Source organism: Patagioenas fasciata, chromosome 19 (assembly GCF_037038585.1).
Source record: "Patagioenas fasciata isolate bPatFas1 chromosome 19, bPatFas1.hap1, whole genome shotgun sequence".
NCBI lineage: Eukaryota > Metazoa > Chordata > Aves > Columbiformes > Columbidae > Patagioenas > Patagioenas fasciata.
This window is the reverse complement of record NC_092538.1, coordinates 12304254-12320297: the sequence shown is the minus strand read 5'-3', so window position 1 is coordinate 12320297 and position 16044 is coordinate 12304254. Positions and strand designations below refer to the sequence as shown.

Genomic DNA, 16044 nt, shown 5'->3' with positions numbered 1-16044 from the left:
AAAGTTTCCTTGCCGGTGTTTAATGTGTTTATTCTACTGCTACTCTGCTGGGATAAAAATAACGTCAGCAGGGCTGGACGGAGCGCCCGCTGTCAATACTGCAATAATTAACAACATACAATTAAGTCTCACACCTGTTTATTGTAAGTCATTCATAGATAACCACTTCTAGTACACATTTTCATCTTGGCTTTTAATGCTTTTGGGTTTTTTAAGCTCACGGACACCCAAACTTCATCTAAGGGTCATCCTTGTGATTCCCCCGGATTCGGAACGCTAGAGCTACCACGGCAGAGCGGTGGGAGGTGGCGGCAGTGCCGGGGCGGGGCTGGATGGGGAGCTGCGCGGCCCCTGCGCCGGGTTTGCCGGGCTGTGCCGGGTTTGCCGGGCTGTGCCGGGTCTGGTGGGCTGTGCCGGGTCTGGTGGGCTGTGCTGGGCTGTGCCGGGCCGTGCCGGGTCGGCCGGGGCAGCGGCACCCGCCTCGGCACGGCTGAGTGGGAACAAAGTCATAGCTACATGTTCTTCTCTACAGTTTTGTTTATTGAGACAAACTAATTAAAAGGCACAAACATAGGGCATATGTTTACATGGACATTATAACAAACATATACATTAAAAGTGTAGGAATGTGTTTCCTTTCTGCTAAACAGAAAGTTCCTAAGCTTTTATATATACAAAAGTTGTACAATTTGATGTCCTAAAGTACAAAAGATCATTTATAAAATTATTTTACACTAAGCTCTATTTTTTTTCGGTTTTTTGTTTTTGTTTTGCTCTGCAGTCCAAGCCCCTCGACCGCTTTCCCGTGGTGACACAGACACCGGTCACCCGAGCCCGCAGCCCGGCAATCTGTGCCGCCGGCGCTGCTGCCGGCGCTGGGAGACGCGCGCTCGGCCGCTCGGCTCCGCAGCTCCAACTCCATTCACAGAAAAACAGCTCAACTGGCTTTTGTTTTCTCTTTTTTTTTAATGTAGAGTCTTGGGTTTAGGGTGTTTTGTTTTTTTTTAAAACAAAGTTTTAAAAAGGTGAATATGTGACATGATAGTCTAAAAAGTATATCTGTCTCCCTAGATTTTGCTTTCTACTTTATGTACAGATAAACAGGTTAAGAAATAAAAAGCACATGTAGCTTAAACATGTGTGACCATTTGCGGAGTCCTGGGCTGGGTGGTTCGAACCATCACCCCAGAACTCCCACAAATTGATAGAAATGTGTTAACACAATAGAAGAATAACGTAAAAATGATGATGTTTGCAAATATTTACAAAGTTGAACAGATTTGCACAACACTTGATTAAGAAATAGGGGAGAAATTAAAAGACGCTCTCTGCTTGTCCTGGAGGGGCATCCTACCTAGTTAGTGGTTAGAATAAAAACTGTATACAATTTAATATAAGACAAAACTTCTAGTGAACAACTAACACGTCTGTCCCCTGCTGCAACACCAGCAGGCTCTGACCGGGAGGCGCAGGGCGTAAAAATCACACCCCGGGCCTCCAGAATCTTCCAGCTTAAAGCAAGATTTCTTAAGTTCCAAAGCACTCCTTTTGCTCCTAGATAAGAGTCCCATAGGGGTCTGACTGTTGAGAGACCATGTGTACATACATTTCAACTCCTCTTCTGTCAGCCATGGCTGTTTCTCACCAAACAATAACAGTTTTTTTTAAAAAAATGTTGACTACAATGCTATATTCCCTTAGGGTAATATGTTGGGTAATATTTACATCTCCAAATATCAGGTCACAATCCCTATTATATGTTGAAGTTAGAATGATAAGTTATCATATGCTTTGCATATCAGAGCTGGTATCACCTTTCCCATAGGGAATGCTGCCTGAAATTATCATATTCCCAAAGGTAAAATGCATATTTTCTCCAAAATGCATTTTTTTTTTTAATGACAACATTGTAATGCATTTACTCATTAAAAAAGAAACAAAACAAAACCAAAACAGAACATCAACACAGACAAAGATTCTACACTAGCTCCGAACAGCGACGGAAGGGCTGGCGAGTCAGAGCGAGCCATCCGCTCTGCTAAACACACAGAGGGGTCTTCGCTAGTGTTTAGAGTCAAATCATTTTCTAAGTTAAAATTCGGGGGATAAAACATAAAACTGTGGTTTTTTAATAACTTTTTTTAAACTCTGGCAAATAAGCATCTGCTCTAACTCAGCATCAGTCAGCTAAAAGGTAAAACTTACTTTAAGTGAAGTGCTCCAGTGAAACTCAAGTTTGAACCACGTGAGCCAAATCAACAGGGGAAGGAAGATGCTACTATGGTCTCCGATGGTGCTTGTTGCCCCAGTGTCTTAGTCTGAATTTATTATGAACTAGAACAAAACAAAAAAAACCAAACAAACAAAAAAAAACCCCAACCAAACGAAACCCAAAAAAAGAACTGCTGGTAAGGATTCCATTTTAATCCTTTTTTAATACTGTCGAGGAGTTTTTTACCAGGGGGGAGAGGTGGGCAGGGCCTGGGGCAGGAAGGGCATGCTCTCCACCGGCCGCATGGCGATGTTGAGGGGACCCGCCAGCGTCATGGGCGTGGGGAGGTTCATGGGGGACGTTATGGTGACGGGGTGCGCTATGTTCACTGGAGCCGTTACTGGGGTGGGTAAATTGACTGGTGTGGTGAGCGTTAATGGAGATGTCATGGACAATGGACTGGTTATAGTTACAGGATGCCCTAGGTTCATCGGGCTGGATATATTAACTGCACTTGATACATTTACTGGACTTCTCATGCTCATTGCAGCTGCCACTGTGACTGGGTTTGTGATAGTCCCAGAAGCCACAGAGGACGTTATATTGAATGGAGTAGTAAGAGTCACAGGCGTAGTAGCAGCAGTGGAGGTTTGGCACAAGTTAGCAGCTTCTAAAAATGAGACATAAAGAGACAAAAAGTTTTTAACACATGAAAAATCATGGACAGGATTTAAAAATAAAACAAGAACAAAACCAAAAACAAAACCCAAACAAGAACAGGTACAAATTCTCAAATCATTTTCTTTAGGAATTATTAGTAAGTTAAAACTGTTAACATTCTATAGCCTACAAGAAATACAAACTCTCATGCAGTTCATTTCAATGCAATATTTTTTCCCTGAGAAATCAAGCGAGGTTGTCTTATAAAGAGGGTTTCCATGTTCACAAAAACAGTATCGTACAATCAAAAAAATCCTCCTAAGAGGAACATTAGAAATAGAGGAGAGAGTGTACATACCGAATGGTACGTACTCTATAGCCTTCTCAAAGGTGAACTGACATTCTGTGAAGGTTTTAAAAAGTCATTATTAGGGACTGATAAGCAAAGCCCGTTTCAATATTCACCTGCTTCTTTCAGTCTTAATTATTGCTACTAAATGGTTCCACTGATCACAGTACTTCTACTTAACAGTTTTCGCAGCTACCCAGTCAGTACATCTTTCAGCCCCCATTATCTCCTCAGCTTTCACACCCGCTACAGCTCCACACTCAGCTGTTCTGTGGTTTTTAGGTCTGTGCTGTTTGGTTACTCTGTTTGCGGTAAGCAGCATTAAGTGCCGCAGAAGGCAGAGCGGGTGGCTGGGCCCCGGGCAGCGGTCCGGGCGGCGGCATCACCGGGCATCCGTCAGCACCACCTGCCGGCTCTGCCCCTCTGGGAGGCTCCAAAAAGAGAAGCGGGTAAAGGGGAGGGATGACTGCTAGAGAAACCAACAAAAATACATTCTACATCAACGCTACGGCACGTCTGAGTCATGTCTTATTCCGCATTTGTAGGGTAGGACACCAAGCTCAGTCTAGACCGTGTTTCAGGAGGTTAAGCCAGGAGCAAAGAGTCCACTGGGGCAAGACAAATGAACCAAGACAGAGTTAACTTTGAAAGCAACATTAGCCCCATTCAAGGGTTACTGTTGGTTCTTCAAAGTCCATATCTAGGAGGGGTGGAAAGGAAGGGAAAGAATAAAAAAAAAAAAAGTGAAAATAAATCGTATTAGACTAAAAAAAAAATCCCATCTAGTGTTGTAAAGCCAACACAAGAGGTGGCACTAGCAGAGGAGAAGCAGCAGCACTGGCACTCACTGGTCTGGCTTTGCCTGCCAAGCACAGAACACGCAGAGACACATTCCAGCCCCTGCCCCAATTACATCAAACTAACATCAATCTGAACACAGTTCCCCCCGCCCGCCTCCCTCACCTGCCCTTCTGTCCAAAACCGCTGGTCCTCTTAAACTACAGCCAATAATCTCAGTCAGACAGGGGAGAGGGAACAAGACACAGTAGGAAGGAACAAGCAGGATTTGCTAAATCTGACACCCATTTGCATCGTCTGTTTAGTGGCCTGATGACATTTAGCGTTTCTGTTATCACTGCATTGTAACATGAATAAGCTGTTCTATACTGTCTGATCACAGAATTGAACTGGAATAACAATCAAGGCGAAAGGAGCTAGCAGCCTAACACACAAACAAGACCTAGAAAAGAAACACAAGAGTGAAGAAACGGAGAAGTTTAGGAGAAAAGAAAAAAATAAGGTGAGTCCAAAACATTTACTACTAAAAACAGCTGGTGAAAAACAGTCAGTGGTCACTCAGAACTTCTGCTAAAACACGTAATCCACGAGTCACATGATAGGCATTAGAAATCGAATTGTTGAGACTAAAGTGCTGTAACCCTAAGGACACTACACCGGAGCAACGTATTCTTCACAAAGCTGACACACTGACCAGCAATGGGAGGCTGTTCAACCTCCCCTGCAGTCGCACAGGTGAGAGTGAGCTGGGAGCAGCAAGAAGGAAAAACATCATCAGCTCTTAGTTAACTTTGTAATGAGACAAATGGAGAGAGGAGTCAAGTCTGAGTTCCAAACAGACAGTTATGTGACGCTAAAGCGGATGGAATAAATTGGGAAAGAAAAGATGAAAGGGACACAGAAAGCACCTGCATGCAAACTGCTGCTGATGCAACACCAGAGGGTGTGGCTTGTGTATATATACATATATATATATATATATACGCACACAAGTTAACAAGGGGTAAATATGCATAAACACGGCTAAAAACCACATGCAAGGCAACAAGAACACACTCTTGCCTCGGAGCAGGCACAAACATCCCGTTGTAATTGATGACGGCTACGTACACACGCACGCACAGGGAGCAGAGGGAAGTCAGTAATGAGGAGCTCATTTACAACAGCCTTAATTTTGGTCTTGTTATCCTCCCGCTAGCTTTTACCTATGACTTCTAACATCGGGAATGAAATTTTCATGTAAGATACCCTATTCTGACACCTTAAACTCCCTACACACCTGCTAACTTCAGTGTCTTACAAAATCAAGACAGAAAATAATGATTTATTTTACCTTTCTTCCTGGCTTTGACGGCCTCTTCCCACAACCTCAGGGTCTCTACCTGCTTTCCTGGCCAACTTGTGACGTGTTGCTGCTGCTGCTGCTGTTGCTGCTGCTGCTGCTGTTGCTGTTGCTGTTGTTGCTGCTGCTGCTGTTGTTGTTGTTGTTGTTGCTGTTGCTGCTGCTGCTGTTGCTGCTTCTGATTGCTGGTCTCTTCACTCATGCATGCTATGCCAATTAAGTAAGAACACAAATTCACCTTGAAAAGTTACTCTGTTTTCTGCTGAGATGAGAAAGGCTTCTTCCATAAAGAGTGGGTGGAATCTCGCAGGATTCCAAGAGCAAAAATCACAGAGGTGTTTAAAAACATATAATTAATCCTATGTTTTAGAAAAACTACTTTTCCAAGATCTAAAACCCAAAATATAAGTCTGCTTTCATTGTCAAAAATGTTCAGTTTACATTTCCCACACAGAACAGCATGTTACTACTCTCTGGCCACATTACAGCTCGTCATTTGCACCTCCAGCAACTGCTGTAAATGCCTCGTGAACTGGCTTAGCACCACCGAACCGGCGGAGAAGCCAGAGCTGTAACCCTACCCCTCGAAAAACACTTCACATCCAAAGTTCAGTTTAAGCTCAACAATCAGGCATTTTAGACATTCCCGGTACCTTCAAATTATGCAGGAGTAACAGGAACTGAAAAGATGTTGTAAATTAATACTGTTTAAAAGGCTACAAGGACAAAGTTTCCAAAGATATTCCTTACTTCTCCCTCTTGATTGCTCTGAAAACCCATCTTGTATCACTGACCATGTGGGTGAACTTAAGTTACAGGTATTTTAATAGGGAAGATTTGAAAGTCAAGTCTTCATTTGCTCCCTGGGCACTCCCAGGTTCAGGCTGCAGCACTTCCACGGGGTTTGAGACTAGAAGGAACTATCACAACCTTCTCATCTGAACTGCACACCACCCGCCAAATGCCATTAACGCCCCAAACGTATCAGGGCTGGATTTAAATGCTTTTCTTCTCCGCTACTGCCAACGGAATCACTGAGCCCCAGGGAAAAGCTCGGAGAAAGCAGAGAAATCTTTCTCCTAATTTTGATGAGCTTTAGATGAGGCTCCAAACTTGAAACGTGGCAGATCTTAGCAGTTCTTAAATACTCTAAAAACTTCAGAGTTATCTGCTGGACTTCTAGGCCTGTACAGTTCAGGAGCAGCATTGAACCTGGAAACTGAGAAAACCTGGGAACTCTTTTCTGCAAGAGATGGGTTATTCCCACAAAGTGCAGGGCATTCCTGAGGGATAAGAGCACAGTCTAGCAGCAAACTCATTCCGCATATGCCAATTTCTTGAGCTGAAGAAGATCCTGTTATCAAATATCTATTTTTAATAGGTGCAAATACCCAGACTGGTGGGAATGGTTTTGCATTTTAACGTTATCAAAGGCAATTCCCTTTGCAAACACATTGTTATTAGAAATGTTTTTAAAACGTTCACCTACTTTTATTGATGCCTTGTTTACAGGTATTACAGTTGATACTTTGGCTCTGCCCGTGTGTCTTTAAGTGGCTGGTGATATATGCTGCACTCAGAAGTTTACCACAGATATTACACGATACCTTTCCTTCATGGCGCACCATGTGTGTCCGCAGTCTGTCTTTGGTGGCAAAGGCAGCAGTGCACGTCTAGACGAAGGACAAGAGTTACACTTGAAGGGCAGACAGCATCAGCACATGAATTACATGCCCACTGTAAGCCTGGTCTACCTTGTAGGTGCAAACAATATCCTAAGTATACTGACAACCTTAGGTTCTATCTGTATTGACACAGAAACCAAAATCAAACAGCTAAAAAGAGACTGAAACTGGAAGTTGGCGTCTGAGACAATCAGGCCAAAATCATACTCCACACTAGCTGACCTCTCTTCAAACAGCGAGTTGCCGTCCCTACCAAAACAGGAGGTAGCTTATTAAAAAACTCTAAAACGGGCAAAGTTGTGTTTCGATAATATTTTTACTGCACAAATCTGAACTTGATATCTTAAGTTGCTCAATTACTCCTGTTCCCATCCAAATCAGAAGGAAATGAAACCTTTTTCTAACACTATTATTTTACACAAGACATCTATTTAATATGATGAGTCACTAAAACACAGGCTGGAACAAGCATGGATATTCCAAGCAAAACAGTTAATTGTTCAAGGGCAATCAAGTTATTTGTCTTATATTCAAGTCATCAACTTACGACAACTTGCTTTCACCTTCCAGCAGAATAACAGATCCAGAATCAACCATTCCAATCCATTTTAAATAACGGGTATATTGAGGAACATATTTAATTTAAATATGCTGAAAACCACATTGCACACATTACTCCAGCAATTAGCCCTGAGCTGAGGACGCTGTTACAATTCTAATACTATGTTAAGCTTACGCTAAAACAGCACACCTGTATCGTTCTCCAAGAAAGCAAAATGCCGCTAATCTTCCTAAAAAAGTAGCCACAGCATCCTTTTAAATTGCCTCTACGCTTACATCAGAACTACAGTGCTGCTGGTATGTAAGGCGGATGCGACTTTATTCCTAAACGAGCTTTCCAAAGAAAACTCCAGGAGCAAGTACAGTTCCGAAAAGATTATTCACCTGAGATTCTAACAATACAACAACATATTGTTCTTAATAAATCATTTTAGCCCTTACTTGGCATTTGAAGGGTCTCTCTGTTGAGTGAACATGTTTAACGTGACAGCTTAAATGATCAGGCCTGCAAAGAAAAAGAGAGGAGAGGAAAAGAAAACGCATATTGTTATAAATACATAGTAAGGACCCTCGGCCAGCGGTGCTGAGCGCTGCGCTGCCGGCCCCTCGCAGCCCCGTCCCGGTCCCTCGCAGCCCCGTCCCGGTGCCCCTGCGGTGGCTTTCAGCTTGAGTAACACACACATGGTTACGCTGAGACCCAACCTGCAGTTTAAAACTGAACTGTGTTCTTCTTACACACCTGAAAATGGTACGTTGGGTCGTACCGTGTGTAAAGGTGACAGATCAACAGCTCTACAGGTTGCGGTTTGCTGTGTTGCAAGCACAGGTATCTTCACTAGAGGCAGCAGCAATGCGAGCTCCCCCGCAACGCTCTGCCCGCACACCCAGCCCTGCTACGGGACAAGGGGACAGTTTGCCTGCCATGCCCCCTTCGGCCACGGACCTTCGCAAAGGCTGGTCAAGGGGCTCTGTGGTCACCACCAGCGACACAGACACGTGTCCTACGGGACCTGGGTAAGGTCGCAAAATCATTTCAAAACACTCTCGTAAAAGAGCGAGCGCTTTTGGCCACTGCCAATCTGGCTCAGACCGAGACCCACACCCTAGAGGTAAACAAGGCTCTTTATCCCCTCACCAATCTTCTAAGATGTCTGGTTCTCCTAGCCCCTCGCTATGATAGCTTAACCCTTCTTGGTTATGAAAAGCCAATACTTGAGCTCGCCTGGGATTTTCTACATGGTACCTCGAGAAGCCTTTTCCACAAACACCACAGGTGTAGGGTTTCGTGATGCCACCTTCGTGAGACCTCACGTGGTAGGTCATGCGATCCTTCCTCTTGAAGCGCTGATTGCAAATTGGACATTCAAAGGGTTTTTCGTCCGAGTGGGACAGCTTGTGCCGGTTGAGGTGGTAGACATCCCTGAAGGCCTTTCCACACATCTCACAAGCGTGGTTCTTCTTAACGGGCTTGCTGGGCTTCTTGACCGTCGGAGTGACCGCCATAGCCGTTGCGCCGGCACTACTGCTGGGGTTGGTGGCAGAGGAAGACGTAGTGACTGTGGACAGGATGCCTGCGATGGTCGAAACCAATGAACTTCGGCTGTTGTCACCAGCGATGGTCGAGATAAGGGGCACCATTGTGGTGGGAGTTTTCTTTGGCCGTGACACTAACTTTATCCCTGTGTGGCAGGACTCGTGACGCCTCAAATGGTAGCTGTCCCTGAAAGCTTTGCTGCAGTAAGTGCACACAAAGGAGGTTTTAGGTTTTTCCTTTTTAATCCCAACAATAGCATCCTTTAATGTTTCTGGTGCAGGTTGAGGTTTCTGCGTTATTGGTAAGGGCAGAATCGGCTTCTGATCGGGTGGCTCAACAGCAGAGCTCAGGAGAGGCAACAAACTGTTCTGTGCTGCCTGCTGTTGGTGATGTGAGGCTTCGTGTGCCTAAAACCAAACATTCACACTTAAATTCTATTGATGGGTGCTCACTCTGACACGGTGAGAACATTTACACACTACAGGAAAGCACATTCTAGAGCAAAAGCCATTGAAGTAGCAACTGGAAAAGGTTACATAATTTGGGGTTTGGACAGGATAAAGCGCTCACGCTTTAAATGCATTCACCGCGCAGGTTCTGTGGAAAGCGCAGGATGGCACGCACCGAACAATCAAATCATTATTAAGTTACTGGAGGGCAACACTTCTTAGGAAAAACAACTAGGTGCTTGTCAGATCTTTTACTAACACAGCTTTTGATCTTTACATAACAGATAACTTGTTTTGATAACGATCATATCAGATGCCACCTTGAGACTATCTTTGGAGCCTATGAATGTACTGATGGGAGTTGCAAAATCATGCCCCACCTTAAAGCCCAGCTTAGTGCACACTGAGAATTAAACTGCAAGCACAGAGAGCCAGGATGCAATAAAGCATCTTATTTAAACAACATATTCAAACCAGTATGTTAGCACTGAAACCAAAGCAACACCAATCGAGAACCGTCTAAAGCCACATTTCTATATTTAGCAGGTTCCCGCCACATTTATACACTGACCACTGTGCTCTTTGAGTCTAGAAACTAATAAGAATAGCGACATGTTCTTTTTCCTCTTGATAGGAAGAGAAGCTAATCGATAAGCACTGGGAGAAGTCCAGAGATGCTGGAGAACACAGTGGCGGGGCTGGGGGTAAAAAAAAGCCCTCGGAGCTGTTTCGAAACAGCCAATACCAGCTGATGTGAGCTGGGGAATCAGAGGGAGAAGCTGCAGGGAGGGGGCAGAGGGGACCCCGCCAGCCTGCCCCGGCAACCACCGCCCAGCAGAGCTCCGCACCGCGCTACGCGGAAAACACTGGTATTAAAACTGCAGTCAGACTGGGACAAAACCCTGGCAGATACAAATTTAAAGTGGTTTAGAAACCACACAGACCAACTCAGCCTAATGGAGCATTAAAATAAATCACTCTAGCACCTTAAGCCAGTTTAAGCGCATCTGTATTCAAGATGTGCCTCAGTCTCATCAGACCAGTTTTAAATCGGTCTCGTCACTAACGCAGCGTGCCAGGTCTGAAGCTGAGTTTGAGGAAACTTGTGTTCCCATTAGATCAGCTCTGCAGCCTTCCAGGACTTCTTCCCTACGGCTTCCTTCACAAAACAACACCACTCGAGGCTGTGAGAGATGAATAAAACGCTGTGCTGGCTTGGGACCCCCAACTTGGCTACTTTTACATCAGTTGAGGACACGTAGCATTATGAAGCGCACTCAGGCTAATACTGAATCCGTTTCATCACGTCCTTTGGAGATGACAGTATTTCTAGAAGCTCACTTTGGGACTTTTTCTCAGTTGCATCCAAGCTCCGGCCGCTTCGCCCTTCCCAATGGCAGCAGCTCCAGCCACCTGGGTGCGAGTCTCCCGGGGCGCGCGGCTGCAGCCGCTCCTTTGGCAGGCGACCTTTGGATAAAAGCCACCGGTGGACACAAACATGAGCCCACGTGGGTACGAATACGTGATCCCTAACACCTCAAGCCTATCTGACAGGAAAGCGGTTCACGGGAGAAATCCCGGATTCGGTGCAATAACAAGAGACAAAACTCGCCGGAATTGTTAGGAACCAGGCCAGCCTGTCCGTTTTCATCTGCAGTTTAGGTCCCATCTGCGACGGAGCTTGGGATGCAACAGGTAAGCCGAGTGTTTCCACACCGCAGCAACCACCTCCAGCAACAGCCTGAGGGGCCGGTTTGCAGCAGCAGCTGCTGAAGAGTCCAATGCTGAACTCTCCCGGAGGCTGCGCTGCTCAATCAGGGCACGGCCCCAGCTCCAGCCTCCCCGCTCAACTTCTGCCAGACTTCAGTGACAATTGTGCATTTTCAACCATTTATTTTTCCATGTTCTTAAAAAAGTGACTGAGACACCTACATCGTATAAAAAGAATAGCGTATGCACAATACAGGTAGAAAGCACAATATTGAGCAAGTTGCCTACGTAAACACAACTTTAATTTTAAGAAATTCTGAAATGCTTTTCAGCCAACTTTAAATAAGCATTAAACAATGTTGTTAAACTGCATCAGAAGACACTTAAGAGCACCTAAGGATAGCTCCAGAGATACAGTTTCAAAGGCAGAGCTCGCAGATCGGATAATAGAGCCCAAATCCTTTGGACAAGGTTCAAACTTATGCAGTTCACGGATATTTTTAAGCCTTAAAGAATCGTCAGCACTTCAAGGTAATGATGCACTTATTCCTACAGAACTGATGGAGACGGTGGCCATAAAACAATGTATATTCATCAGGCCACAGGCTGGGAAGCCGCTGCTTATGTAAGCCTGCTTATCTGGGTTCCCAGGCAGGCAGCGTCATTAGCAGCGCTGCCTCTAACGAATCCTCCGCCACGCGCCCCGTGCCTCAGTTTCCAGGGGCTGCCTGCGCTCCAGTCCGTTAAAAACGGCTCGGGCAGTATTTCTTTAACTCTCTGTTCGAGGAGGGAAGGCGGCTCCTGCCGCACGCCTTTCACCAGTCGGTTCTATTCAGGCGCAGACCACGGCTTGACTTGACCCAGCAGTCACGGCAAGTCAACATCTTTGCGATATTTCGATCGCCTGGGACAGGCTCCCCTGCAAAATAACCTCGTCCTATCACTAGTTTTTTCTTTCCTGGGGAGCAGTAAACAACAAAATACTGTAATTCATGACCCGAAGTGGTAGGATGTGGCACCGTGAACTTCCAGTGCCAGAGGCTAAAATATTTTTGCGCTCCAGCCTTAATGTGCGAGCAACAAATTAGCATGAGTCATATCTTGAACGCTCCGTTTGATGGATGATTCCTCCTCACATTAACAAATACAACTTTCACTTTCCGAGGAGATATTAAAAGCGGTTTTCCAAATCCCCATTTCAGGGACTAATAAGATCCAAACAGGAGCTGCTTATTCAGTGTCACAATTGTTTCTTTAAAAAGATACAATTCATCAAAATGCCACCTCAACACAATCAAACAGCTTTATTTGGAAGGGGCAATTTACAGGCGCGTATCCCATTGCTAGCAAGACTAAAATTAAAATGTTGGAACCTCCTCTAAAAACATTTTGCTAAAAATTACAACTTTACACACTGCTTATTAAACTGTCCCTTAGAAACCCCGTCACAGCTGAAACACACACTTGGCAAAACTCCCCCCGCAAAGAAGCAGCGTGTGTATTCAGTTGCTCGCATTTGTTATTTAACTGATACCGGGCAGGAGGGCCGGGAGGGGCTTTTAAATCCACTTTTTATTGCTAGTTTTAATGGACTGGTTGGATCTTGGCTGCTGGTGAGAAGGGGAAGAAGAAAAACTAAAGTCCCATCAGGACTATCTTAAGAGTGCTTTCTGCCGGGTGCATCAGGATGCTCGCACCCCAAATCGTTGGTTTTAACAAAACGACTCGAGAAACAATATTCAGCATTTATTGTGAGATCTTAAAGCTTTATTATTTGGGGAGGAGGAGGGGGGAAAAAAATCAAGAGGAAAATTTCCACGTCACAGTTTTATGAAGATGCTTCCAAGTCACACATAGCTGAGTACGTTAGGAGAGTGAACTGCTGACTCCTTAATTAAAAGCAGCAAAGCCTTCTCCTAAATCAAAGTGTGACATCGCTCTTTCAAAATACAGAACCCTTCACAAAAATAAAGGCGAGCAGCAAGAAGCTGGACACGTACTTGAAAGTATTACTTGGCATTTCTGGCCGGGGTTGCTGCAATACCAAACCACCAGCCTGCGAATGATTTCCCCTGGAAAACGCTCAGCTGTGAGCCTGGGAGGCAGAAAGGCGATAAACCAGCCCCAACTCGGAGGGAGATGGCCCTAAACTAAGGAGATTAACTTCTTAGCGTGAAGTTGCCTATGTGCGAATCACAACTGCCCGCTAGAGCGAGAAATAATTCGCGAGACCTCGGCCAAACTCCGCGGCATCACCCGCATTCGTCACGAAAAGGCGGAAAACCCAGCGCCCAGCTCCCGGTACCGGCTCCCGGAACATTCCCGGCGTGTTTTCGGAGCCAGAGCACCCGAGGGAGTGACTCATCCCTCGGTACTTGCAAGGAAATAATTTTTCCTCTCTAAAGGAATGGTGCTGGCTCTTGGCGGATTTATTCATTCAACTCAGGTTCTCAAACTCGTGTCACGGGTTGGGTTTGGGTTTAATTCCGAGGACAGCGAGCGAGCGACCGCCACTGCCAGCGTGCAAAGAGGATTATTTTACCTTCAGAAAGGTGATGTGCGGAGCTTTATTTTTTCCTTCCCTACTGCCGCAATTACACATTTTACGTTTTCAAGCTCGAAAAGACGGGAGGCATCAGAACACAATCTGGCCTGAAAGGGCTTGGCTCACAAAAGCCAAAGGAGGATTTTTTTTTTGGTACACTGGATTTTCTTTGGAATTACATAAACAGCGGTGCTTTTAAGTCAGTCCTTCGCAGACAGAAGGGGGGAAAATTGTGACTCAGTTGGCACAGGGAGGGGTTGCATGCTCTCCCGTCCCCATTCCTCCCCATTCCCGTTACCATTTCGCCAGTTTTTACAGAAATCCAGCCCGCTCGCGTCCTATTTTAAAAGAAAACAAGCTCCCTCGTCACCCGGCCCCTGAGTCAGGCTGTTTAAAGAGGGATTAATTTATTCTCCCAGACACGGTGTTTGTTCCATCGGGGTTTTGTTAGAGCTCGGTGGAAGGCTGGGTGGGTTTTTTTGTTGTTTTTCTTTTTGGCGGGGGGGGGGGCAGAGAAAAAACAAACCAAACAAACAAAAAGAAGCTATTTCGGGTTTTGGAGGGAAGAGCAAAATAATCAGAAATACTGAAAATATAAACGTCGCCCTCTTTCTAAGGGAAAAACGCAAGGCAAAGCATCCCGGGGCGGCGGCGAGCGCCGTGCGCGATCGGCTCGGGGGCGGCGGGCGGGAGAAAGTGCAGGAGGGAAAAGAGGGAAAAGCGCAGCCGGCGGCGGGGCCGGGCGGGCGCTCCCCGGGCGGGCCGGGCCGGGCCGGGCCCCGCCGCGGGCCGGGGGAGGCGGGCGGGAGGCCGGGCGGCGGCGCTGACTGACAGCCCCGGCCTAGCGGGGAGCCCGGCGGGGCGGCCGCCCGCCCGCGGCCGCTGAGGGGAGGGGGGGCGCGGGCAGCGCCGGCCGCCGCGGGGCCTCACCTGAAAGAGGAACGCGGTCCAGTTGGCCTCCATGGCGGGGGCGTCCCGGCCCTCGGCGGGCGGCGGCGGCGGCTCCGGCGGCGCGGTCCCCCCCTCCCTCCCCCGGGCCCCAGCTACATGGAGCCGACAACAAAGCGGCGGCGGCGGCGGCGGCGGCTCAACATGGCAGCGCCGAGCGGCCGCTTCCGCTAACCTCCGGGCTGCACCACTGCGGCCCAGAGGGGGGAGGCGGCGGCGCGGCGGCCCGGCGGGGCGGCGCGGGCCCGGGCCGCCGCGGCGCCGCCCCCGCCGCTCCCCTCACCGCGGGGCGGGCGGCGGACTCGGGGCGGCGCGGCGGGGCGGCGGGGCGGGCGGTGGGGCCGGGGCGGCGCGGCGGGCCGGCCGCCCCCCCCGCGGGGCTGGCAATGGGCCGGTCCCGGGCTGGGGAAGCCGAGGCGAGCTGTGGCGAGAGAAGATGGAGGAGCGGCCGAGGTGTCCAGGGCCGCCGCCGCCTCGCCGCGCCCCGACCCGACCCGACCCGACCCGGCCCGCGGGGGCCGCCCGCGCCGCCCGCCCTCCTCTTCTCCCCTCCCCGCCCGCCCGCCGCCCCCGCCCGGCGCGCAGGGAGGGAGCCGCGGGGGCGGTGGCGGCGGGGGGCGGCTTCGCCCGCGGGTGCGGGCCGGCGGCGGGAGGAGGCCCCGCACGTGCCGCCCCGCCCGCCCGCGGCAGCGCCGGGACCCGCGCGGAGGGAGCGCCGGGGTCGCCCCGGGGGTCGCCCGGCGCCGCCTCGGCCCGCCCGGGGTACACCTCGGCCCGTCCGGGCGGCCGCTGCCGCCTCCCCCGGGCCTCGCAGCCGCCGGGCCCTCCGCCCGCCCCCCGGTGCTCCCGGCCCGGCTGTGGAGCCCCCCCTTCCCCATCAACACCCGTCCAAGTTGCAAACCGTCCGGGTTCGCTTCTATCTCAGGCATCTCCAGCGCAGCACCTGAATGCAAATCAAAGCCACAAGCAATTAAGTATATACTTACCGTTAATTACATGTTTATACACATCAGGCACGTCCCTGGCAGCGGCAGGACCGGGCCCTGAGCTCCCTGTGCGTTGGGGGCTCCGTGTGCTCCCCCAGCGGCCCGGGGGACACGGGTGGGTGTGGGGGCACTGAGGGGTGTCCGGGGGCTATTTGGTGAGCACAAGAAAAACACGAGTGAAGGGGGTTAAACAGAGCAGGAGGGTGTTCGGGAAGCAGACCTCTGCGCACAGGCAAGGGCCGTCTCCCCTGGGGCTGGAGGAGAT

The 16044-nt window shown here is 48.5% G+C and overlaps 1 protein-coding gene across 3 annotated transcripts; it reads right to left on the bottom strand.

Moving 5' to 3' along the window:
• Nucleotides 1-519: 519 nt before the first annotated feature.
• Nucleotides 520-14944, bottom strand: VEZF1 (vascular endothelial zinc finger 1). 3 transcript variants are annotated; one of them, XM_071817028.1, is made up of 7 exons: nucleotides 14776-14944; nucleotides 8743-9548; nucleotides 8049-8112; nucleotides 6851-7034; nucleotides 5353-5568; nucleotides 3231-3275; nucleotides 520-2882 (listed from the first exon to the last, which is right to left on the bottom strand). In XM_071817028.1, exons 1-7 carry the CDS (start codon nucleotides 14806-14808, stop codon nucleotides 2455-2457), a joined length of 1776 nt encoding a protein of 591 aa, XP_071673129.1. In that variant the 5' UTR covers nucleotides 14809-14944; the 3' UTR covers nucleotides 520-2454. The 3 variants fall into 3 exon arrangements, with proteins under 3 accessions (XP_071673129.1, XP_065709295.1, XP_065709296.1); XM_065853223.2 differs by having other exon boundaries at nucleotides 8851-9548; nucleotides 14776-14933; XM_065853224.2 differs by lacking the exon at nucleotides 3231-3275 and having other exon boundaries at nucleotides 8851-9548; nucleotides 14776-14939.
• Nucleotides 14945-16044: the final 1100 nt, after the last annotated feature.

Coding starts and splice junctions, on each gene's coding strand:
- VEZF1 (XM_071817028.1), bottom strand. CDS start 14,808: ATGGAGGCCAACTGGACCGCGTTCCTCTTTCAG. Junction 8,113..8,742: donor CCAGACATCTTAGAAGATTG/GTGAGGGGATAA, acceptor TTTTCTTTGCAG/GCCTGATCATTTAAGCTGTC. Junction 3,276..5,352: donor CGTCAAAGCCAGGAAGAAAG/GTAAAATAAATC, acceptor AAACCTTCACAG/AATGTCAGTTCACCTTTGAG.